The sequence below is a fragment of the Pholis gunnellus genome, assembly GCF_910591455.1.
Source record: "Pholis gunnellus genome assembly, chromosome: 15".
NCBI lineage: Eukaryota > Metazoa > Chordata > Actinopteri > Perciformes > Pholidae > Pholis > Pholis gunnellus.
Genome location: NC_136542.1, coordinates 4,423,221 through 4,446,679, shown reverse-complemented (window position 1 = coordinate 4,446,679; position 23,459 = coordinate 4,423,221). Strand labels below are relative to the sequence as shown.

The 23,459-nt window shown below is 43.8% G+C and overlaps 2 protein-coding genes across 2 annotated transcripts; one reads left to right on the top strand and one right to left on the bottom strand.

The window, feature by feature from the left end:
- Positions 1-2,642: 2,642 nt before the first annotated feature.
- On the top strand, positions 2,643-15,195 carry map3k9 (mitogen-activated protein kinase kinase kinase 9; the record flags this gene model as incomplete). Its single annotated transcript, XM_079174367.1, has 11 exons — positions 2,643-3,033; positions 4,269-4,682; positions 8,789-8,969; positions 10,925-11,073; positions 11,401-11,576; positions 11,692-11,932; positions 12,550-12,672; positions 12,859-13,000; positions 13,206-13,318; positions 13,751-14,512; positions 14,744-15,195. 11 exons carry the CDS (start codon positions 2,643-2,645, stop codon positions 15,193-15,195), a joined length of 3,144 nt encoding a protein of 1,047 aa, XP_079030493.1.
- A 3,999-nt stretch (positions 15,196-19,194) lies between these two features.
- Positions 19,195-22,315, bottom strand: ttc9 (tetratricopeptide repeat domain 9; the record flags this gene model as incomplete). The annotated part of the gene is made up of 3 exons (XM_079175006.1): positions 19,195-19,277; positions 21,267-21,449; positions 21,841-22,315. The coding sequence occupies 3 exons, from the start codon at positions 22,313-22,315 to the stop codon at positions 19,195-19,197; spliced, it is 741 nt and encodes a 246-aa protein (XP_079031132.1).
- Positions 22,316-23,459: the final 1,144 nt, after the last annotated feature.

The window sequence follows — 23,459 nt, the reverse complement described above, 5'->3', positions numbered from 1 at the left end:
TTTTACTGTGGAATAAAAGCAGCTTTCTGGTTCACAAGCAAACTCTAGTTGCACTGACTAAAATCAAGCCTGGTTATCTGTCTTTGAATCTAAAAACTATTAATCGTATCGTCACTGTCCACAAATGATCTTTTCAGGAATGAATAATTGTTTTATTGACATTATATGTTTTAAAAGGTTTCCACAAACAAACCAAAATCCTCAAAACTCACGATAAAAGTTTTAAAAATCTCCAAAAAAAGATGTTATTTGGAGTTTCACAAAACAATAGTAATGGGTTGCATCGGTGCATGCTGCTATTTAATTATGTTGCAGTGAAAAAGCACAAGTGTGTTGTCCCAAACTGGTCACATGGAGGTGTGGATTTCTTTTTGTGATACACGGTTCCTGGCATGGATTAAATGAAATATGTTTATTTGGAAATGGCACGTTTAATTTAGCTTTTCCCATCCGATTCAGACACTAAGTGAAACAAGTATTTTGTCCCATCAAAAACACATTGTTCTCATTTTGTAGATGCTCTTGGTTCATTTCTGTGAAAACAGTTCTCTGTCTATGATCTCATAACTTTATAGCAATGCTCTCCATATCCGTTGGTTGCATTTCACTGCATATCTTAAATAAATTGAATTGAATATCTGCATCAAAATCCAGCAAAGCCTCCTGGTAGTGTTAAATCAGACCACATGTTGCTGTTAAAGTAGCCGAGAGCAGAACGGCAGAGGAACTTTGTTTACAATTTGCAAACTGCACAGAGGCAATGGTCCTGTAAGCTGCAGAAAAGTAACAGTGATGTTTTTGTTCAAATCTGAAGTTTATTCTGGGAATTCCTGGTACATAAAAGCTTAAATAATTATTAAAGGCTCCTGTCTATCTCACTTTAATACACTCTGTCTTTCTCTCACCCTCACAAGATATAGCCTTAAACATGCCCTCCATTGTGCCCGATATCTAATAAAAGAGCTTGATTTAAATGCAGAAAAAGCCGTCACATGTGTGGAAGAACATCTCCGCTAGAAAGAGAACAAATATGTATACAATAAAAATCATAATAAAACAAAATGAGTATGAGTTAAAAAGTCAAAACTTTGACATATCTCATAATTTTTACTTAGTGAGCTACAATTTAGAGTTTTATTGTACTTTTGACTCACTGTTTGACTTAGTTAGCAACATTTTACTCATATCAGACAATTTCTACGATGTAATTTTTCCATCTCACATTTTTGACTTATATTTCATAATTCTTACTTTGAAAACGAAAACTTTCCCTTTTTCTCATAATTTGGACTCAGTAAGATACATTGTTGGCTTTTCATAATTCTGATTCAGTATATCATCATTTTCATATAGTATGCATTTTGACTGGCCAACAGTATTTTTATTTTTAATGTGACTAACTTTCCATCTGTTTTTTTTTTTTCTTTCACTGGCACAAATGGGCTTCCATACAAACGTCATCTTCTCTGTCACAATTTTCCCCAAAACATAATTTTTTTATTTACCACCTCTGTGTGACTACACTGATGATATCCCGTATCCATACATATAAATACAAACCCTAAAAGTGAAATGTGTCAGGAAGTGGACTGGAGTTGAGTCTCGGTTGGATTCGTCACTGGTGCTCTTTGGCTCATTGATCCCTTTTTGCAGACCAAACACTGAAACACTGTTATTGCATCTCCACTGTTTGTACAGGACAGGTTTACCTGAACTGTCCTCAAAGCTCAAAGTATATTCCTGATGTCTCACCACATCACATTTAGGGTTTATTTCCTTGTGTTGTTTCACGGACAGGATGGAATTTAAAAAAAGAAATTTGAGAATCTCTGAATCCTTTTTAAGAGTCTGTTTCTAACAGGAGGGACTTTTGTTTGACTTTCAACTACACACACACACACACACACACACACACACACACACACACACACACACACACAAACACACACACACCTGATCCTGTCATCACATCACTGAAGTAGTTGGGATTGTTCATTTGACTGTTTATGTTGACTGTTTTTTACTCCTTTCTATGGATTCTGTTTTTATTTCAGGGAATTATGCATGGAATTTAACATTAGTTGAGTATTTTGTTATGTTTTGGTCATTTTTGTTTTTTGAGGGGGGGGGGGGGTGTCAATAACTAAATAAAGGAGACAATTTGAAGAAAAGAAAACGCTTCCTTGTGTGTGTTTAATTGGCGTGCAGCCGGTTCACGCTGTGAGGAGAAAGGGGGACCAGCGTTTGACGCTGAAGAGGGCGGGAGCTACACTGTCGCTGACGTGCCCGCGCACCAATAGAAAGCCGAGGACGACTCGCACGTTGGTACAATTGGCTTAAAAATAAAGACGACTGCGTCCGATGGGTTGCAGCGATGATTGGGTGAAGGATTGTGCATTGGAAATCATCGAGCTGGAGCTGCGTGTTTGTTAGCAGCCAGCGGCGACTGAAAGACAGACGATGCTGCAGAATGGTGCTTCTAGTTTCCTGCAGTGTTTGGGTGCGGGATTAGCCGCTACTTAGCTTTGTGTGTGTGTGCAGACGCTGGGCGCCCCCAGAGCTGCCAGCCAGCCAGCCAGCCAGCCAGCCGCGTCAGGTGGATGCGCCTGCAGTGATCCAGGTCGCCCCTATGGATCGCGTCCATGGATGTCTTCAAACCCGCTTTGGACAACAGTTTGAGTCCCAAGGCGTGCGTTTCCTCGTCGGAAGAAGCAGAGGCAGATGTTTTTCGCTGGCCGAGACCGGATGATGGCATCAGCGCCGCGCCGGATGCGGCACCCGCAGCGCCGGGCTTCTGGACGGCCGTGTTCGACTACGAGGCGACCGCGGACGACGAGCTCAGCCTGCGGACGGGGGACCTGGTGGAGGTCCTGTCCAAAGACTCCCTGGTGTCCGGAGACGAGGGCTGGTGGACCGGTATGATAGCGGACCGGGTTGGCATTTTCCCATCCAATTATGTGAGCAACGGCAACGGCATACCGGAGGAAATACGGGACACCTCGGAGCAGCAGTACTCACTGCCTCCTCTGCACCGTGAGTATCCCATTGTGCTAACCTAACAGAGCACAGGGCTGCTGCTGCTGCTGTGTGTCTCCCCCCCTTGTCTTTTGTCAGAGGGCCAGAGACACAAACCCACGTTGAGAGTGCTGTGTCATGGTAGGCGCAGTGCACTCTGGTTGGCCTAGAAACAGGCTGGCCCAGGCATCCTCACAGCTTCTGGGCCGTTATTCATCACACTGCCTGTCAAACCCGACAGCCAGCTGTGATGCACCCCACCTCAAATTGCACAATGTGCACTGCATCCTCAGCAGAGGGATCATCTAACTGGACATGCAAGTCCTGTGCGTGCAATATTGCCATTAGATATTGTATAACGCTATTATTAGGCTGTCTGAGGATATACTCTGGTGTGGTATGCATGCAATGTCATGGTGACTGGTAGTGTTTGCACCAAGATTGTGCTGCAAGAGAGAAAACGCTCCTGCAGCTATATGTGCAGCCAAGGCCTCAGACAGATCCAGTAAGCAGAATCAAAAGCAGCTAAAATGCACTGCACTATGGGATCGAAAGTGAGAACACTTTGGTGGCAGCTGTGTGCAAAAGGATGCTCTTCAGCAATAAAACCCCGCCACAGATGATCACAAATCTCATATCAGCTTGAACCGGCAAATAAAAGTTGCATTTTAAGGTCGAGCACCGTTTGTTTTTTTGGACCACACCGCCTCAGCTGTCTTTGTTGGCTTTCATCCCCTCATACTCTGCAGCAGCTGGCCTATTTTCACATCCCATCCCACCTGAAATATTCATCAAGGTCAGTCTGCTTAGTAGACAGTTAGGAATCCACAATATTGGAGTTTAAAGCCACAAACGTAAAGGCTGCATGTTCACGACATCTCACACACCTTTTCATTTAAACTCTTTCTTTCTTCCATCCTTCTCCTACCGTCCCAGCCAGACGTGAGGACAGATGCTCATACTTGTGTAATAGCAGGAGGGGTAGTAGTTCCACCACATCCTGTATTTGGGGCAGCGGGGTGGCTTAGTGAAGGCATCCTTCAGCTGAATGACCTGGTTTTGAGGTCCTTGTTACCAAACATTTGCCTTCCTCAAGAGTAAAACCGTGACCGACCCTGACCTTTTAATGTCGTTGGAAAGGCGTGTGCAAAAAAAAAAATGTAACTGCCCTATAAAGACCAATGTTCAGTGATGAGATTGTAGTTGTTCTGTCTCTCTAAATCTCTGTCTTCTATTCCTGCATCCCTCCTCAGTCCTGGAGATTGATTTCTCGGAGCTGACCCTGGAGGAAATCATCGGCGTGGGCGGTTTTGGGAAAGTCTACCGCGCAGTGTGGCAGGGCTCAGAGGTGGCGGTGAAGGCGGCACGGCGGGACCCCGACGAGGACCCGGAGCAGACTCTGGAGAGCGTGCGTCAGGAGGCCAAACTCTTCGCCATGCTCAACCATCCCAACATCATGGGTCTGCTGGGGGTGTGTCTGCTGGAGCCCAACCTGTGTCTGGTCATGGAGTACGCCCGGGGCGGCCCCCTCAACCGGGCCCTCGCTGGGAAACGCATCCCTCCGTGCACGCTGGTGGACTGGGCAGTGCAGATCGCCCGGGGCATACTGTACCTCCACAGCCAGGCCATCGTCCCCATCATTCACCGGGACCTCAAGTCCAGCAACAGTAAGATTCCCTCTCTCTCTTGCCATCCCATGGTTGTTTCTGCTTTCTTTTGAGAATTTCTTCTAAAGTTATGCATGATTTTAGAGCCAACAGAACATTTAATAAGCTCCTATTTTGATTATTTTAATAAGAATTGTTCGTAGGGTTTGGTGATTAGTTTTCGGATTTCTTCTAAAAAAAAGACAAACAAAAATTTCTAAATACAATTTCCTTAAGTCCAATGTGACGTCTTCACTTTGCTTATTTTGTCTGACCAACAGTCCAAAACTCAAATATTTAAAGTTTACAATTATATAAAACAGGCAAGAGTGATATTCCCTCACATTTGAGAAGCTGTAACTAGAGAATGTTTAACATTTGTTTTTCTTTAGAATTGGCTTTAGAACAGTTATTACAAATTATTACATCTTTTTTTTTAATTATGGGTTTTTAGTCCGAACCATCTTTGAAACACCACTGTGGGTTCTAGCAGCTTCTGTACCAATCAACTTGTTTGTCAAATGACAGGCTACACTTAAAAACTGATCAATATGAATAATACTTGTTATTTAAGCACTGGTCCTTTGTGTCTTTAGAGTGTTTTTTGCATAGTTTCAGGGTGAAACTTTTATCAACTCGATGGGGAATCAAGAAATTGCAGTGTCATCAGCCTTGTGGCAAAACCTACAGTATCCTGTAATGGACTGTAATATAATTATGGATACTCATGTTTCATCCATGCTTTCTGGTACACGCTGTGATTTGCAGTGATAATAATCACTGTTCGGAAAAGAGAGCAGAAAAGCAAAAGGAGTTTGCATGTATGTTTGTGGAGCAGTTGTAATCTTGCATTTTACCCAACTGGATCCCCTAAATCCCAAGCCTATTACTGAGGATTTGTCCAGTGCTCGGCCCCAGCCTCCTCCCTATTGGTGGCTCCGACTGTACACACAACCAGCTTCTTGCCTGCCATTGGCCCTTTCTCTGATGATCAGCTCAGGCGCTTCACTTCCAATAGGCTGCTTTAAAGTGTTAAGTCAGGCTAACCAGTTGCCATCCTGGGCTCTCAGGGGAAAACCCATGCCCTCTTCACAACACAGGGCAGTGCATCATGCCAGTCCACTCTTTTACTTTTACTTTTAATCCTTGCAAGGGTCTAATCCAGAGTTTTTCTTTCCTTTTCTTACCTATGAGATCACATTTAGGTTCTAAGAAGCAGTTTTTATGTGACTAAAAACCAGTATGTCATTCTTTTCGAGGGGTTTTCTGAAGCAAAGAAGGAGTTCTTTGTCCATTTTTTAAATATATATATATATACACACAATAAAATAGGATATATTAGGACATAACAGTTTAAGAAATCTACATATGACCTCATTTTCTTGTCAAGTGGGTCCTTGTGTGGTCTAAAGCACTGCGTTGAGAAACTCTAATCAGTGATTACAGAAGTCACTCAGGATGTGGCACACTGAGACTCCACCCTGACTCCACCCTGTGACGCATCCTTGTGGTGATGAAGTGGTCGGTGGCGATATGAAGCTCGGTCCCTAAGAAAAGACTCAAAAGTCGATGTTCTTTCCTGCATTTCTGTAGCATGTTCTTTTCTCCAAGGCTCATAAACTCTCTTTACAGCTTAATTTTCAGCCACATTGTGGTTCCAGGGACGACAAAGACGGTCAGTCGGTCCACAAATTATGTCCAGACTGAAGTATCTCAACTATTGGATGGATTGTCATTGAATTCTCTACAGATACTCATGATGCCCCAAATGAATTTGGTGATTTCCCTGACTTCCCTCTTGCATAATCATGAGGTTCCCTTTTTTAAAGATAAATTCAACAGTGTAGAGATAAAGCCTGGAAATAGAGAGAGAGGGAGGCGTATGACAACTGGAATCGAACCTGTGACATTGTGGTATTGTGGTATACGCTGTAACTGACTGTAACCACTACAAAGGCCCACCTTGGTGGTTTTGAGTAAAATGTCTCAACAACTACTGGATGAATTACCATTAAATGTGGTACACTTGTCCCCCACAAAATTACTTCTAATAACTTTGGTGATCCACTGATTTTTCAGCTATCATTTATCAGGTCCAATATTTTGTTTCATGAACAAATATCTGCAAAACTATTTACATTCCAATCAGCCTCAGATATACTTAGTATTTAGTGCTAATTAGCAAATGTTAGCATGCTAATAACTAAGATGGAAACCATAGTAAACATCAGCATGTTAGCTTAGTCATTGGAAGGCACGCTATAAGCTTTCATCTCAAAGCATCCCGGTGCTGAAGTACAGCCACATGGTGCAGCTAGCATGGCTGTAGTCAGTATTGATTTCACTATTTATACAATACACCGAATATAAAAGCCTGGTTGTACACCACATCTTGGTGTTTAATTTTCCACTCCTCCTGGTGAAACAGCGGTGGTTGAGGTGCACCAGAGACAGTTTAGAAAGGAGGCTGAGAGTCAGCTTATTGTTTCTGTATCACATGGGTTTTATCAATTAACTCCAATGGTAGAAGTTAATATGTCCGATTATTTTGCTCCATAGTCACCAAAAAAGAAATTGGACCCATTTCGTACAAGCTACATATCTTCAGAACCGTCTGACACTGAAACAGGATTTTTCAGACGGACGTGTCCGGGGAAAATTAACTTTGTTGGAGACCTTTCTCTGTCTCTGCAACTAACGTTCGCTAATTCCCAAGCTAACACATTTTGTTAGCTGTGTAAATATAAAATTTTAGCAAAAGAAAATTTAAATACATGCAAATTTAACCCAATCTGCTTTTATCCATCAACACGACGTTCACAACTTTCCAAACGAGGTGTGGGGGATGAGGAGGCGAGGGGAACACGCCATGACCACGCCCACTTAGGGGACAGGAAGTGTAAATACCAATTCAAACCATTGGCGGCGCTTGTAAAGCTTTTTTTACAGAGCATCTGTGGGTGTACTCTGTACTTTAATTAATGTGATCAACGTGTGACACCAGAGATTATTTTTTTCCATACAAAAATCTTTTGGCAGCATCCAACAAGCTCTACTTTTGCTGACACGAATGTGTAAAACGCCAGATCTTGCAGCAAACCTAATTGTAATTAATGCTTCAAAATGAGAAGGTGTGACAGCACCATACGCTTATTGGATTTTTATTTCTAAGCCACTCAGTAATTTGTCATCTAGCAGTCTTAATCACTTAATCCACAGCCATTTTGTTTGGTTTTTTACCTTCAACCTTTCAACTATCTCTGCTGCCTCTCTTTCACACAACATGCCATTTCGTAGATGCTCTTATCTAAAGCACTTTGCATTACAGTGAGTGCATATGTTTTGCCTCAGGGGGGGAATCAGCCGTGTTTGTCTCATGTTCTGCCTCCTGAGCTGCACAGGAGCAGGATTTACTTAAGCCACTCGTCTGGGTTTTCGGTTTCTTTAGAAAGTGCCTCCGTAGCATCAGAGCTGCATGAGCAGCAGATGAAGGGGCGCTTGATGTGCACCGCAGCCTGCAGACACACCCTCTCCACTGGGCACAGCCACAGCAGATGGCCTGGTATTGTGGATCTGAATGGGGGAGAGAGAGCATGTGGTTAGGAGGAGCACTGGTTTGTGCATGGTGGGTTGTTTTTATAGAGCCTATCAGAGCAGATGGGTGTGTCACAACAGGCTATTTCTGTAGTTTAACTGTAGTATTGGTGTTTGTTTGAAATGTCCTGTTACTCAGTGAGATCATTAGCATTGATCAAGGCCTATGTTTTCTTTTTTTTTATCTGTGCTTTCTGCTGTTGTAGTGGCTCACTGTCTCTTCGTTTCTCTTTTTCTCTACTCTGCTTTTATCCTTCCAATCCTTTCATCATGGCCTCCCACCAACCGCACCCTGTTTTTTGTTCATCCACCATGTTTTTGCGTTCCCCCATGCGTTGTGTTTTACCTTCCCCAACGTTACAATCTTTGTGACGATGACCTGAAACCTTTTTACTTTACCGTCAAACCACCTGCCAACCTGCATCCCCCCTACCACCACCACCACCACCACCACATCCTCCCAACCCTTCTCCCCATCATCCAAACAACATCCCCACATCATCCTCCCGCTCCACCATCCCCGACCCCCTCAGTCCTGATCCTTGAGAGGGTTGAGATGGAAGACCTCAGCAACAAGACTCTGAAGATCACAGACTTTGGGCTGGCTCGAGAGTGGCACCGCACCACCAAGATGAGCGCCGCCGGCACCTACGCCTGGATGGCTCCCGAAGTCATCCGCTCGTCTACGTTCTCCAAGGGTAGCGACGTTTGGAGGTGGGCAGAGGAAGAGAACCAAACTGCACCAGGTGGTAGAGCTGGTCTGAGAAACGGCGGACCAAAGGGAGAAGCAGTTTATTCACCATGCACATGGAAAAAGATCAGCTCTGGCAGCAGTTGCTGTAGTAACAAAGCGCAGACTAGATGAGGCTAAAGAGTTCATGTAACTATAAATATGCATTCAACATTTACTTTATCCGTGCAGCACGAAAGTTCATCTTGTGATTAATTTCGATATAATATTAAATGTCATATTTTGAGCAAAAATGCCAAAACATTTAAAAGCTTTAGCTTCTCAAATGTGAGACTTACTCTAACATTGTATAAATCTTTGCTGCTGGGAGTACTAAACACTCAATTTAAAGACATCGCCCTGGACTCTGAGCTACTGTGACCTTTCTATGGAGCTAACGATTCATGGATTAAATTGAGAATATCCGCAGGTTAATAGATGACGTAAATAATAATGTCTCGGCTCGAGCTGCAGGTTAAACCTGCTTTAGAACACTGGCGCTAATTGGCTTTTGCTCTGTATATGAACCTCATGATGTTTGGCAACTTTTGAACTACGGTTCTTCCTATTGTAGGACCACAAAAGCAAAGATGACGCAGCATATGTGAATATCCTAGTATGTGATTCATTGTCACAGTGCAGTGATGTTTTGCTTTGTGTTTAATCCCATGTGTCATTGTTCTCACTTTTCCTCTCTGACAATCTGTTGTATTCGCGCATGCAGTGGCATTAACCGTCCAGCTCAGCTACTCCTGACTCAATGTGGGGTTTCCCTCATGAACAGGATTAAAGTGTGACCAGTGAGGGAGAGAAGAAAGGCAGCATTCATTACAACAGTAATGATAGGAAGACTGACGTCTTTGGGAGTTACTCTGTCTCCCTAATCAATGCTTTTACCAAGGATGAATTTCATAGATGTTTTGTTATTTCGGTTATAAAACTGTAATTAATGGTGCTGTTAGATTGCTGCTAGCTTAATACAGGTGCAGTTGTTTGACCGCAGTGAAAAGGTTGTTTTTGAAAGGCTTAACGCCAACAAATATGGATTGAACCAGAATATTTCACTTGATAAAAACATTTTGGAAATGATAACATCCATCTTTTTTGGACTTTACAATGCTCTGGAGTTATTGGAAATGTCTGGAACAAAAATCCAGAATAGACAAAGTGAATAGACGTATAAAAAAAAAAGCAACATTTGAACGGTGATTTAGAGTTTGAAGCTTCCTTCATTACGTTGACATCCAGACTATTCAGTACAGCCCTAGCTTAAAGGCAAGTGTAGAATAAAAGTTGGTCAAATGATGATCCGAATATAATTTCAATGGTTTGTTTTGACTGGTTTAATCGCCACATGATGGTTTGCGTTAGACAACACAGTCTGAAAGGTTCATTTCTTCAAATGCTACCACTTACAGTATTTCCAGGTATTGTTTGATCCCTGTCTGATGTTCAGTTGCTCACATTTGCTATAATTGGGTTCAATGATTGATAACCGGACCAGTGACCGATGAGGTAACTAAAGAAAATCCATAACTCTTATCTTAACACACTTCTTCCTGGTCTGTTTGATTTGTTGCAGGTCTTTTTCTCACAGTGCATCAGTGTGTGTGGTTTTTGCATTAGTCTCATGGATCTGTTAGCCACTGGGCGACTCTGTTGAGATTTTCTTATTTTGACCTTTTCTGTCTCACCTTGGTATTTACATGAGTGCAAAATAGTGCCATTCTAATCCCCTTTTGACATTTATTTTTCAAACAGCGTGCTTTGCTGTAGACTCGCACTATATTTCAGCAAACCTCCTGCTTGACATTCATATATTCACCCACATATTTATTTTCAGAACCAGATCGTCAATTGTGCAATATTAAATAGTATTTAGAGATTAATTCAGCACCTATATTTATGTTTTTCTCCCTTTTTTTTTTTAACGATGAAGTTTTGGCGTGCTGTTGTGGGAGCTGCTGACCGGAGAAGTTCCCTTTCGTGGTATCGATAGTCTTGCAGTGGCTTATGGCGTGGCAATGAACAAGCTGGCTTTGCCCATTCCCTTGACCTGTCCTGAGCCCTTTGCACGTCTTTTGGAAGGTAAGAGACACTAAGTACTTTTATGCTCAAAGCGAAGAATCCTCCTCCAAATAAGATGGAAATTGTGTCCAAACATTTTGTATCGGAGAGCCACAGGCAAACAGAAGTGTCTGTTTATGTGCCAGAAAGATACCGTTGAACATTTATTATTGAAGAAAAGTTAGTTAAACAACTGCAGCTAGAAAAGCCTCTGAATTCTAAACGACTAGCATCGTATAAACAGAATATTCGATCACTTTCTGGAACCATTTGAAGGTCCAAAATACATTTTTGCTGAGGCAAATTTGGCTCAAGGTTTTTCTGAGACTGTTTCATCGTGTGCCACAGAATGCTGGAGCTCAGACCCTCACTCCCGGCCGCAGTTCCATTTAATTCTGGACCAACTGACGGCCATCGAAGAGTCCGGCTTTTTTGAGATGCCAGCAGAGTCCTTCCACTCTCTGCAGGATGACTGGAAACTGGAGATCCAGGAGATGTTTGATCAGCTTAGGACCAAGGAGAAGGTAAAGATGAGACATTCTCTGACATACAGTACACGGTGGGATATATTTGTATTGGGACGTTTTAAGGTTGGGAGTTCATTGCAGCCGTTTCATCATTTTTTTTTGTTCCCCTCAGGAGCTGCGATCGTGGGAGGAGGAGCTGACCCAAGCCGCGCTGCAGCAGAAATGCCAGGAGGAGGCGTTGAAGAGGCGCGAGCAGGAACTGGCCGAGCGGGAGATCCACATCCTGGAGCGAGAGCTCAACATCATCATTCACCAGCTCTACCAGGAGAAGCCCCACGTGGAGAGCCGGCAGGGCAAGTTCCGCCGCAACCGCCTTAAACTCAAGGATGGGAACAGGATCAGCTTACCTTCAGGTACTGCAGACAAACTGCAGTGTATGTCAACAGTATGCACAACATATCATCTGGTTAAAAAGACAAAGCTAGAAGCTAAAGCCTATAGATCACAGTTAACCACCACATCACCTGGCAATCAAGACGGAAGACAATAAAGTAAAAGAACAAACTGTTCCTGTAAAGTGAGGTCTTTATTCACTGTTGCACTCAAAAGCAGCATGTCTATATATTCAGTATACCTTCAGTAGCTAGCGTAGCATGCAAGCGCTTACGCTAGCTAATGTTAGCGCCACAGGTTCTTTGTTTTAGAACAGTTTTGACAGTTGAGGATTTCCCACCTCTGACTGCACCAATAACATGCCTGAAATTCCTCCAATACGTTTTAGAATCTCCTTCCAGCCTCTCCGGTCAACGAGTACGATTCGTGTTTAGCTGCGCTGTACCATCATTGCTTTGGTATATTGTTGCTATGACTTCCCTGCGTTGCGGATCTCTGCCAACATTTGAACAAATATTGAATTATATATGAGATTTGCTCATTGTTATTTAACTAGAAAGTTAAATACAGCATATTTACAGCATTAGCATCATATTCCTAAATTAATGTGTTTTTTTTTTTTTTAATCCTTGTTTAGATTTTCAGCACAAAATCACAGTGCAGGCGTCTCCCTCACACGATCGGCGGAGGAGTTTGCTCAGCAGCGGTTCCAGTCCACCGAGCAGCCCGCCGATGCTGTCCCGCCTGAGAGCCATCCAACGTAAGCACCGTCACAATCTTGTATTCAAAACTGTATTTGATTTAATTGATAGTTATTACCATGGAGCACAGAATTTGTGTGTCCTCCAACGATGTCTCAATTAACACGTTTTTTTCCGTTCAGTTATTGATTATTACATTTAATATTTGCCCTTGATATCCGTTCTCATAATGTTTTATTTTTCAGTCACTCCAAGGGAGGGATACACGGCCTGGGGTCGCAACACAGGTTTCCATGAGGATGAAGACGAGGGTGAGAGGAAGGGCTCCAGGAAAAAGGGCAGAACCCGCGGGTGTGGCCCGTACAGGGAGCACAGCGCTGATGCCACGTGAGTCGAGAAATAGTCCCACTTTCTCCAGATAACAGTAATGTTTTCAGTTCATGTTTTTATGCCTCTGTGTCGATGACAGCTGTAGCAGGAGGCATCATGTTTTCAGGTTGTCCATCTGTCTGTCTGTACGTCATCCCGTCAGTCTGTATGTTTATTTGTAAACTATAAAAATATCTGTTTTCCATCCTTTTTAAACTGACAGTGTGAAGCCTCCCCATGAAGGCAGCAGGCAGCGGTCCTGCAGCGCCCCAAACCTTCGCAGATCCCCGAGACACAGTCCAGCAGTGCCTGGAGTGCCAAGCCTTGTGGAGATGGGTAAGCAGGGCCAGCTCCCTCCCTCTGTCTGGCACACAGTTTGCACACGCTCCACATGATAACACAGCTGCAGTCAAAAAGGTTAACGCAGTGGCCGACTGGCTGGGAAAACGTGGAAGGAGGAAGCGAAAGATAGATGGTTGGCTCACACATGGCTCTTAGTGGTTGACCAAAGCTCACAGATGTGCATGTTTGTAGCTGTGTGACTGTAAACAAGCTGATCCCGAAAAAGCGTCATGCACACTCGGCAAAACAATCTTGGATACGGAATTCAGGCGACTATCTCGTTGCAGGCCTTAAGATTTCCGTGGCTTGTCCACTGTGCAATATGAACTACATTCTCTCTGTGAATATATCGACAAATACTGTTTTTCTATGTATCGGCTTCAGTTTCCATGCTTTATAAGTAAATGTGAATTATCCTGTTTACAGAAAATGAAGACTGCTGCTTCACTACTGAGCCAGGAGCAGCACCTGATCAGTCCTACCTCTGCATCCCCTTCCAAAAGGAGGGCCACACGGCTGCTGCTGCTGCTGCTACTGCTGACGGTGATGGAGATGAGTACTGCCCCAGCGGCCAGGTTCCAGGAACACCGCCATGCAGGAAGAGTCCCGGTGGGGGCCGGCGGTCTGAGCTTGTCCTGCTGGGCTGTGGAGCTCTGCTGGCAGCCGTCGGCCTGGGCTGCAACCTGCTGACTCTGGCCCAACCGGAGGAGAGCATCAAATCAAGATGGGAAGGTTTCTTCCACAGAACAGGGGGCCAGAGGCGGAGCACCAGCCCCCCGACTCGCAGACTGTTCCGGCGGGAAAGCCCGCTGAAACCCTCGGCGCCCTCGCTGCCCGAGCGAGGCGTGCCCTCCTCTTACACCCTGCTGTCCTTATCATCGGTGTCCGACTGCAACTCCACCCGCTCACTGCTGCGCTCTGACAGCGAGGAGCTGTTGGTCTGCCGCCCTGCCTCACCGCTCAGACAGCATCCGGCCGTCCAAACCCCGATCAACCCGCTGGTCAACACCCGCCTCGAGAGCTTCAAGCGTCACCCCCGCCAGTCCCTCACGCCCACGCATGTACCATCTGCCCCCCCCAGTTCCGCACGTAGCCTGCGTCGAACACCATCAGACGGCGCCATCAAGAAGAGCTGCCCTTCTTATAATCTGGAACCATTGCCAGAAAAAACGACATTAGAGAGCGCAGGTAAAGTCTGGCGTCTTTTTTTAATTCTAACATGTGCAGTCATAGTTTGTTATGTGACATTCAGTTCCCTCATAGGACAGCCTCAATCATTCAGTATTATTGGTGTGCTTTAATGGTTGAAACCCGATATTTGATAAATCACTGATATAACCAACCAAAATATTGGTCGAACCCAAAAGATTTTTGTCTGGAAATATTGTTATTCTTCTCTCTTCCTCTTAACATCAACAGGCTTCAGAGGTTTAAAAGAAGACTGTCCAGAGGTCCCCCGGCTCCCCGATCCGAATCTTGTGTTCCCTCCAACTCCCCGTCGTCGCTGTGCCCCTGAACGCCCCAAAACGCTTGACTTTGTGGCCCGGCCTCGGCCGTCACCACGGGCGCACTGCGATAGGTTTTGGGCGGACGCGAGGCCCAGGGGAAACGGACAAAACCTGGGTAACGGCGAGTCCCCCGCCCACACCTCCAGCACAGAGACTCCTCCGACTGTAGAGTTTGGTAGGGACCCGGCGGTCCTGCCCACCCCCATGGAGGCCCCGACGCCCTACACCCCCCGAAAGAAGGAAAACCTGTTGGATCGGCTGGATGACGTACAGTGCCGGGATGGAACCGTACCACTCTGCAGACCGGAGATCAGCTTTCCCAAAGACTCCCCTTACCGCTACAGACCTGGATTCTGGTCCTAACTCTGCCCCGTACAGCCCTTCACCGGTCCAACACAAGGAGGGGGACTGTCCCTGCTGTTAGCCTTTTGGATTCTCACAGTTCTGGGTCAATTAGCAGTGACGGAATGAATCTGTTCTAGCTTTAATCAGGACTCAATGGGGGTGGCTCACCTGTCCACATCTACAATATTGCTGTTAAATTACAGAAAGTCATTTACAATTCTCAAATTTGGCCTCTTAAGGGAAGTATTTTTAAGATACCCAGGTTTTGCATTAGAGTGACAGAATTTTCTTGATTTACACAGAAACCATTAAAAATGATTTATTTAGGAATAAGCTAACTACTGGCTTTATGGCAGAACGGCATCGACAGTTTCACAAAGCTTTGCGTACTTTTTATTTTTTTTTTATTTCAAGCTTGAGCTCCAGATTGTGCATTTAATGAAGTGCACTTTTGGAAAGCGTCATGAATGTAAAGCTTCAGGTTTCTTCCATCGTCAAAAAAACATCTGTCTCTGATTATCCGTAACTTGTCGGTAAACGCATCTTGTTATTTGAACTCCTGTGTATAGTTCACTCTCCTGTGCCGGTGGTTTGATGGATTTCGAGTACTTGTCATCACCAATCACTTGTACACAGCAATATCCCAGGAGATGGAGACGGGGGATGTTGTTGTATAATATGAGCACCTCCTTTTAACCCGCCGTGTCAGTACAATAATGTCTGACACCGTCTCGAGCCCTGTACGGTGAACTTTACTATAAAGAAGAATGTCACCGCTGCATCGGGATTGAACTGGGACCGAAATGCTGTCAGGAAGTCACAACCAAATACATGAGAGAATTAAATTCCCCGTTGAGTCCGTTCTTCGTTTGTGACCCTGTCGGAGCAGCTTGTTTGGATCACCGAGCCACCAGTTGAGAAACATTTCTCCCAAACTAAAAAGGGAACGTTGTGTTTGTAACTCTGTAAGTTGTCTGCCTCATAAGTTGTTGATGAAGATGGAATGAGGGATGTAACGTATGAACGCAACAAACTGTTGAATGGCACACAGGTGAAGCAGGCCCTGGTGGCGTGTGGAAGTTCATTCCTGATTTATTTATATTCATTTAATTGTATTTATTGATTAATTATTTTGTATTTATTATTTAATTTATCTTATTTATTTTTATAATTCATTGCATTTGCCTTGATTTTTGACACTTGTTAATGTCTATGAATGTTCTTGGCGTTAAATGTGGCTTCAAACGAGATGGAGCCACATTTGACTTGCTTCATATTGATTTGTCAGTTTCACGCATTTAAAATAATCAGGTTGTTGTTTTCGACATCTTTAACAAGGCTGCGACTAGTTTCAATCCTACTTTAGAACTAAAGCTGACACGATGAGTTGCTGAATCAGTATTATGAAGTGAAAATATCAAACATTCCCGATTTCCAGCGTCTCAAATGTGAGAATTTGATGTTTTTGTTCACGTTTTCTCTATTTTTCAGACTGTTATCTTGAGAAAACAAGCAATTTGATGACTACACGAGCTTACGTGAATTGTGACGGGCATTTTTTAATTAAGAAAATAATCAACAGATTAGTCAATAACTAAAATAATCATTAGTTGTCCCTCCAAATACAAAAAAACATCAATCAAATCAAAAAAGTTAACTGAGCTTAATGCATGAAAGCTGGTTTCTGCATTTGAATTGTTTGTCTGGACTAGACTGGGACTGTTTGAAGGGAATTCACAATACTGGAGGAATTTCCAGAAGTGCCAAGTTACTGATGCAGTCACCGGCGGGAACTGTGACTTTCAAATGTGTCGGGAGCTAAAATGAGCTAATTAATAATCAATTATTCGAAAATTCAAACACGACTCTGGTCTTCACGCCTGTTTCTCTCTTTTCATTTTCAAATGTTAAGTGGCCTCTCAGCCTGGCGGACGGCGTCCTCTGAGATTTGATCCGTCCTTATTCCCGAGAGTGACCCGATGTACGTGTAAACGCGAATGCTTTTTTGTTTTTTTGTTTTTTCTCTGAGGACTGTGCAGAATGTGAACATGCTCGATGTACAAACACAGTATTTCAACTAAGAGTGCTAGTTGAAACAAAGCTTTCTTGTCCGAGGCGTAGCCAAGGTGTCGTTATCTGTCTGAAATGTTACCACGAATAAGCTGATCTTACTGTTGCTGATGGACATTGTTCAAGGTGGGAATAATACTGTTAGTGACTGACTTGTATTTGCACTGGAACACACTGATTTGAGTAAAATCATAGTAAACAATCCAACTGGGTCACCTTTTACTTTTATAAAGCTCTGTGTTTCCTCGTTGAATTAATGTGTATGGAATCTATATTTTGATAATATTTATGAATCAGAAGAGAGAGCTATGTCTCCTATGACAGAGGTCGTTCAAGCATCTTTCAGCTCATTGGTTTGATTTACCGGGTCGAAACTTGACTGTTTTGGTTCACTCTCACCGCTCTCATTGAGTCGTTTGTCACAGGCAGCAACTGTCTCTGTTCACTACTTTCCCAGCACAGTTTAGCATTTATCAGCTAAGGAGCCGCATATTAACCTCAGGCGTTAGTGGAGACGAGCAACAGTTTGTTCTTATTATGTGTTAGCATTAGCGTGAGATTTCAGTCACGGAGCCAAGCGGAAAGATAGTTACCCGGTGTTTTGAAGAACCGTGTAGGTTGTTTAACAAGACTTACTGCTGTCCTGGTGGTACTTCCAGAATCCCCAAAGACGCTTCTAACCATCTGGATGAATTTTTCAATCTGTTCAGTTTCCTATCCAGGTAACTAACGCACATTGGAGAAGTTTCCTTTATGGGCTTTCTGACAGAAAGGGTTTATTTGAACCCAAACCACAATCTTTTCCAAAACCTAACCAAGGAGGCTTGATGGCTAAAATGAAGGAGATTTCTGGCAAAAAATCCCAAAAGGCAAACTTCTCCCATGTGCATAATTGACTAGCTGCCATCTTTGTTTGGATCAGGAAACACGGTTACTTCTGCATTGTGACACCACGCTTCATTGTGTAATTATCTTGGAAAATCAACTCCACGACTCGACTTATAACTGGAGCCTCACCATGGCAGCTACCTAAGGTGAACGGGTACAAAATCATTTCAGTCACTTTTGGTTCACTTATTTATTTACACATGTCGCCTTTCGGGAACATAGGAAATCCACTGCTTCATCACAACAACAAAAAGTACTTCAACCAATAAACACATTTATTACACACATACCTTTACAATAAACATACAGTATTTGTGGATACAGTAATGCTGTGAATGAAGTGCTTTGTTTTGGCATCAATAAACACAAATTGCTTGTCTCTCCACTATATTTTTCATGATTTATAGAAAGTAGCCTATTTACATGTTGTGATATGTCTCTTAAGTTCATACTGCAATTAGCACCCATGTGCTCTTGATGTTCTTGCCCACAGCTAGAAACCTACTTAATGAAAGCACCTTTACTTCAGATATAATCGAGAGTATTAAAAACAAAGTGTCTTTTGTTGTACTTTCAAAATCAAAGTGTGTAGGTGGTTGTTACTCATTTACTCTGTGCCATTCAAGAGACCTCTTGTGCGAGGGCACGCGCTAATTTTGCAGTTCCACTCGCCTGCAGACGTGCTGGACTCACTCTGTGGAACTTGTTGCTCCTGTCTCTATCACAAGTGTTGGCCTGTATGTGCAATGTTTGGACTGGCAGTGCATCAGTTTGTGATGGTGAAAAAAAAATGCTTGGGATGGATTCATACTTGATCAATTCGACGGTTTGGAGACAGACACTCGGCATCAGATGCGATTTAAAAAAAATAAATAAAAAAAATGCTTCAAGCACACAATGAAGTTCAATCACATAACTGGCAAACCGGATGTTGTGCAAGGCGAAAGCAAACAAATATCTTTTCACACCAAGACCTCTGACTCATGGTGTGTAAGGTCTGGGTGGCACAGAATTGGGCTGAAATTAGTGCCGAATGAGAAGTCATCAGACAGCCAGTGCTTATGTCGCCTCTTTCTTTTCCCTTTGGGCATTCCGGCGAATCTTCATCTCTGTCAACTGGATGTAGCGGATGGCGTTGGTGTCTGGAAAAACAAAGACGGGAAAAGGCTGATTTATTTCCCGCTCCGACAGGAAATGGGGCATCAATATGCACATAAATCCTCCATAGAGTGAACTCACTGTGACACAGTAGAGTGGATGCAGGAAATAACTTTTGGAAAGGTTTTTTCAGGAACTATGAATAAACATGTTTTTGTTTCCAGATACAACGCCATGCTTTTTCTTCTAATTTATCCTGCATGTTTTTAAAAGGGTCTCACAGAACCAACGCTGGCAAACAATTATGTTATCAACAGTAAAGCACTCAATGCAAAGAGATGAACCATTTGAAGAATAATTTATAATTTATCATGATGTTAATTAGTCCTACTCTAATTCTCTAAACAAACTGATTAGTCTTTTGTTGATCTTATTCAATCTTGTGAATGGCTCATTGAATGGGTAGAACATGGTCTCAAAACATATTTTACATGGCAATATGTATTTAAAATAACCAACATGCAGCGACCCTCATGGGACTTAATCAGGGTTTCTTTGATCATTTAAAAAACACATACATGCACTAGAGAACTACTAAAGAGACCACATCACAACGGTATTTCTTTTATAATAATCACTGTGAGGGAGACCAGCAAGAAGCTACGTTTGCTTTGATGTGTTTCTCATAGCTATGGTTCCTGAAATGAGGCCTTGGGACCGCTGCAGGTCCCCGACAGGTTTCTAGGAGGTCCCCAGAATATTATAACTTCTTTAATTCCTCTCCCTCAATGTCACAGTAGAAGAAGAACATAAAAGGTAACCCTGAGGAGTTTTTGGCCGCTTGTAGTGATATATGGTTACAAGCACGCAGATGACGCAATGTGCATACCTGCTAATGGTCTCACTTCATTCCACTATTGTTCAGGTGGCAGTAACGCGCAAAGAAACGTCGCAATGCACAAACAAAGGCAGGGAAGACGCAGACTGCCAGCTAGTAGACATGAACGTAAACAGTGCAGATGAATCAGCTCTGTAAATGATCTTTGAAGAGAGAAATGCATTCAACACCGTTTTTTAGACCTCATAAAGATTCACACGATGTGTTTCGGTGAGTAAGACTGAATGCAAACATGCATTTTGTTTGTTGACAGCAAAACTCCGCAGGGCACCTTTAATATGAGGTTCCACTGTCACGGCTGCAAACAGCTCTTAATATTCCCTGAACATCATCTTTCCTGCCAGTCGCCAGCTTGCTATTCCTCTCCTGTCCTGCAGTGGTGCCAAGTGTTTCCCACCGTCAGTCGTCACCTGACTTCCACACCCACCTGCACACCTGTTTCCAATCCCGTAATTAGCGCTCCAGCATATTTGGGCACAAAACCAACGTCCCCCCTTTTGGCCTTAAACCCTGAACCCTCGGGGACCTGTTACGTGTTTGAGTGTGAGGCTTGAAATGGTATAAATACGAATGAGTCTGCACTTTGCTGCGACAAATCCTGTTACCACACCGCCATCATAAAATGTCATGTATAATTATGGGTATTTATTTCGTATTTTTTACTACCTTATTTGAACGTCTTCCAGGCTTCTGCTCTATGAGATGAGCGGTAACTGTTCAATAATCTATTTACTTGTTTTTGTCAAAACAGCTTCAATGACAAAATTAACTCTTGATGTTTCTAAGTAAATGTAATATGTCAGGCTGACCACCCATGTGCCGTCCTCTTTGTTTATCTTTTTATTTTACATTTCCGGCTTCCACTGGTAACCCCGTATTTAAGGTCGTATTGCTATGAATTGTGGGTAATTCCCTTAGGCAAAGTGCAGACTTACATGAAGTGTTCATAAATAATGGCTGAATTCCATTTAACTGCTAAAGTTTTCAGGGTTCTGGTAAATTCAGTGGAGTAAGAGGTACAGTATTCCACTCTGAAATGTAATGAAGGAGAAGATGACCGCAAGCCAAATCAAATCCCCAGGTGTGCACGTTTGTTATTAAGAACACCACCATTGAAACGGCACTCAGTCCTGACCTGATGGTTCCTGTTTGTGTGACTCCTTCAGGTAGTGCAGGGCCTTCTGGAAGTCCCCTAGGTGGTAGTAGGCCACACCGGATCGGTACAGAGCCTTGAAGTTCTTCCCTTCCTTGTAAAGCACCTTCAGACAGTATTCCTTCACTCGCTCGTAGTTCACCAGCTCCATTTGCAGCAGGCAGGCTGGTGTGGGGAAAGAAGAAAAGACAGGAGGAGTGGAAAAGTTACTGATAATAATGCACGAGCCAACGTTTGAATTTCATTATACAACGGACGTGCTGCTGTGTGTTCTATCAGGCAGCAAGCAAGGATGGGTTCTTTGGTTAATTCTTGAATTTATAACAAATATACTGAATTTGCTGAGGGGTGAATAAATATACCATCAATATGAAGTGGATATCCAAGGAAAGTGAGGCGGATAGTGGGGTAAGCCTGAGAATGACTCATACTCATCATGAATTATTCATGAGCTCAGGACTATTCCCAGAATCTTTCTCTGTTGAAAATACAGCAGATACGTGTAGTGTGTGTGTGTCTGTGTGCGTGTCTGCGTGCGTGTGCGCGTGCGTCTTACCGGCCAAGCTGTTGTAACACTCCAGCTCTGCGTTCTCCATGTCTCCCTTCTGCTCATCCGTCAGCGTGGTGGACTTCCTGATGGTCGGCAGGAGGGGGGACGGGGGCTTGGAGCCGGTGTCCGGATCCCCCAGCACCCTGCACAGCCCCTTGATCTCCAGCAGAGCGCGGTGATACTTGCCGATCGCCTCTCGGTACTTCTTATCCTTGTAGCACTGGGTGCCTTGGCACTTGAAGTCCAGCGCCCGTCTCACGACGTCGGCTGGCTCGTTGAGCGACGGTTGTTTGAGCATGGACCCACCATGATGCCGCTGCTGCTGGAGCTGCTGCTGGTACCTGGCATCTTTGGTCCGGCTACTACTGCTGCTGCTGCTGCTGCTGTTGGGAGGCTGAGCGCAGTGCTGCAGCCTCGGGGAGCCGCCGCCGTTGTCGGTGCGGCCGCCTCTCCCGTCGTGCCCGGCCTGGATCACGCTCATTTTCGTCGTTATTATGTTTAAGCTGCCGTGGTGTCCTGCCGTTAAATTAGCTGAGAAATCTGGAGGCTCTTCTTCACTGCATCCTCTCGGCCGCAGCTACGTCTTCTCTGTGCGCAACCCCTGAGCGATGCGCGCTCCTCCGTTGCAGCCTGTTCTCGTATTTTTTTACTCCCCTCCGACGAGCCGATTGGTCGATACATCTAAAGCTAGTGGTCCTATGAGGGTCCTCCAGCAGGAAGAGGAGAGGGATTGATTTCATTATCAGTTTATTTGGAGATAATTCCATCATCAGTTTGTTTGCAACTGGACCCCATATATTGTTATTCTAAACCAGACGTACACTGTTTTCTTTGTAGATAATTGGAAAGTCCAATCAGCCTTATTTGTTCTGAATTTACAAAAATCACATGTTTAGTTATTATTTTTTAATGTATAAATGGTTTACCTTAATATAACTTAATTGTGTTCCTTATCTTATGTCTTGCATCATTTTGTATTCATTAAACAAAAGCCAAATAAATCCCTTTGTTATCGGAGAATGTAATTATGAATAATGGCTTATTTTATCAGATTTCTCTGTGCCATCTATGGAGTTGCCCCTCAAACTAAATACGTTCTACAGTAAGAGGAGCATTAGAGGACCGTGAATAACAACCCCCTCCCTCCTTACACTTAAGTATCCCTTTCAGTCTCTCGCCCTTATCTCAAATCGGAGGAATGCAGTCATCTCCACTCAGATGAATCAGTTAAAGATCATCCAGCCTGTCGTCTCTCGCTCGAGCAGCCCGTAGCCCGCAGCCCGCCTCACCCAGACTGCTCGCATTCTGCGCAGCCGCTTTGGACACACTCATGACAGACTCCAGTCCCCAATAACAGGCTATGATGTCATTCAAACCGGGGTTTATTCGGGGTAATGTCGTTATGGGCCTCTATTATGAAGAGGGCAGCAAGGTGATGAGTACGGCCGTCCCTTTTGCCCTGACAAAAGAGCTTTTCATGTCGACTGCCATTTTATCAACAACACTGTCTGTGTGTGTGTGTGTGTGTGTGTGTGTGTGTGTGTGTGTGTGTGTGTGTGTAGTTCGTGTATTCACCATGCTTAAATCCATCTGTCCTGTCACAGTCACAGGGCAGTAAACTCAGC